The following is a 2818-nucleotide window of genomic DNA, read 5'->3' as shown; positions in this document are numbered from 1 at the left end:
AATAGCGAAAATGGAAAAGGAATAATTTGAAGAATGAAGAACAGGAATCGTCAAAAAAGGTCAAAAGAGAGATAAGAAAAAATCAAAACATTTCGTCAAAAGAAAACAAAAAAAATATACAAAAGGGAAATGATAGATTCGTACAAAACATAACTAAAACATAAAAAAACATTAAAATTAAATTGTTTGAGATCCATTTTATTTTTTTTCATATATTATTAGATATATAAAATAAATAATTAAATTTTTAAACAGCACTAATAAACACACACGGAATCAGAGTAATAATGTTGTGGAAATACAATAGTCCAGTATTTACAATATGAAATAAACACTATTTATATGATAAAAATAAATAAGAAACCGAAATTGTTTTCTCGGCACGATAATATTTGCAAATAAACAAGGAAGATTTAATTACAACAACAAAAAACGGTCAAGCTGTTAGAATTCAATGGCATAAGTATCAAAATCAACATTGATATTGTTGATCAATCGGACGATGTCTTCAAAGATCTTCTACCAATACTTCTGAATACAAAGCTGGGGAAATTTCCGGTTCTAACAATAGGAAATCCATCTAAAGAATATCTATCTACTTTTAAAGAGAGATGCTGAACCGTCAATAAAAAGGAAGTAGGAACTTCACCTTTGGAAAAGATATTTATGTCATGATTTCTTGAGGTAGAGAGACTTTCAAGCAAAAAGGAATGACAAATTTTAACAAATTCTTGATGGCAGCTTTCTAGGTCCTGTTTTGAGAGGAATCAGTTCTGCCTTCTGTGAAAGAATTTGCACCGAAAAACAATGAAGATATCCTTCTCAAACTTAGAAAAGAAATCACAGTCAACGAATTCCATCACATCCACCGTCTTCACTCATTCCTTCACCTTTGCTTGAACGTCCCTCGTTTTGGCTTACGAAAGAAACAAAAAAATCAATTCTCTTTATATGAAAATATACTCATAGATATCAATCAAATAACAATAGAATTAGTATACACGTCTAAATATGGCATAACTTTGCTAACCAAATCTGGCAGATCCAATCAGATACCCTCAAGGAACACCTGTTCCAATTTGTAGTTACAGGTGCGAACAAAAGTGTGGACAAAGCTACATACCATAGATGTCCAGACACTCTGTGAACTCTACTTCTTCAGGTATAGTCTCTATTGAAGGAAATAGCCTCTTGTGCCCTGCCATTTTCATTTTGGAAGCGGTATAAGTCTTCAAGAACCCATCCGACGGTGACGTATCGAAACGATTTCACAACCCCGAATCTTCACCCGAAATCGGCCCTAGATTTGGTTACCAAAAACGCACGGTAACAGCCGAGTGCGAAGTTTAGTGATCGACTGCCGCCGCTGCGAGCGCTGCTGCAGCTGCCTTCTGCGCTTGCGCCTGCTTCTCTTGCTCGTTCAACTCCTTGATGGCTTGGATCTCCTTTTTCAGCTTCATCCGTCGGTTCTGGAACCAGATCTTGATCTGTCGCTCCGTGAGGCAGAGGGCGTGCGCCATCTCTATCCGCCTCCGTCGGGTTAGATAGTGGTTGGTGTGGAACTCTTTCTCCAGCTCGAGCGTTTGGTATCGGGTGTAGGTTTGTCGTCCGCGCCGTCGCAGTCCGTTGGCACCTGGGAACAAGAATCAGAAGGAAGAATAGAGTTAGATGGGCTAAACAGGGGGTTTTCTCCGTGAGAGATTAGAAATGCTTGGAGATATTTTGATTTACGAAAACTGTAGATCGATACAAAATAGAGAAAAAGATAATGATAAATGATAATTCAGACTTTTTTTCTTCCAAATTCCTCAAATCAGATGAAAATTTTGCATACATTAAACTTCAAGGTCCTGAATCTTGTAAATAAGTTAAAGCCATTTCAGTCAATTACCCTCAAAGTAAAACGCCTGCAAAGGGTTTTAGACAAAGTGTCTAAAACTAAATTATCTAAAATGAAGAAAGGAATGACTTTTGGTAATGGCTTTTGGTATGAGGGGGATGTAGCTGACGTTAAACAGATCGATTGTCTTGACACTTTTCAAAACTAATGTTATGTATTATACTTATATATCTTAAATTTCCTCAATTGAAAAAAAAGTATATCTATTTTTTTAACACTCCGATTAACTACAGAGTACAGACAGAATAAGCATAAAATATTTCAAATTTTATTAAATCAAATTATGAGCTCTCTTTGAAGGCTGTTCTCAATATGCAAAAGGTAATGTAATTTGACTCCTTTTTGCGTGCAAAATGGAGGAGGACAAAAATAATGGCAAAAGGGTATTTGACAAAGCGCAAGTGTTTCCATTTTCCATCTGTTTTGATGCTTTTTTATGAGTATTTCGAAAGACCCAATTTTTTGAGAAACATACTTAGTAAAATTATATCAACTATACCCAGTTGAAATGTTGAAAAACAAAAACCATCGCTTCTAAAACTGAACACTCAAAATGAACTAGTCAGCAAGGAAATCGAAGATCATCAAGAAGTAACACCGAAAGCAATTAACAGCAAAGTAACAATAAGTACCACTGAAATCATTGAAGATAAAAACAACATAAACAACCTAATAAAATTGTGCAAGTTCTTCCAATTAACAGCAAAGTAACAATAAGTACCACTGAAATCATTGAAGATAAAAACAACATAAACAACCCAATAAAATTGTGCAAGTTCTTCCAGTAGTTTTCCTAATTAAATAAAGCAAAAGTTAAAAGGGAAGTAAAAAGAGCTGATGCAAAGAAAACGCAATTGAAGTCAAGGTAGTAATGGACTGGGAGAGAGTCAATCTTTTGAGAAACCAAAAGGTATTGTA

General features: G+C 35.0%; 1 protein-coding gene across 1 annotated transcript; it reads right to left on the bottom strand.

Annotated features, from left to right (window-relative positions):
* Positions 1-294: 294 nt before the first annotated feature.
* Positions 295-1633, bottom strand: LOC103521021 (homeotic protein ultrabithorax; the record flags this gene model as incomplete). Its single annotated transcript, XM_008486124.2, has 1 exon — positions 295-1633. A coding segment is annotated over one exon (287 nt), but the record flags the coding sequence as incomplete, so codon positions are not given.
* Between the last annotated feature and the right edge of the window lie 1185 nt (positions 1634-2818).

Source organism: Diaphorina citri, unplaced genomic scaffold, assembly GCF_000475195.1.
Source record: "Diaphorina citri unplaced genomic scaffold, Diaci psyllid genome assembly version 1.1 scaffold4405, whole genome shotgun sequence".
Lineage (NCBI taxonomy): Eukaryota > Metazoa > Arthropoda > Insecta > Hemiptera > Psyllidae > Diaphorina > Diaphorina citri.
Note: the sequence above shows the minus strand (reverse complement) of the source record. Positions and strands in the feature narration are given on the sequence as shown.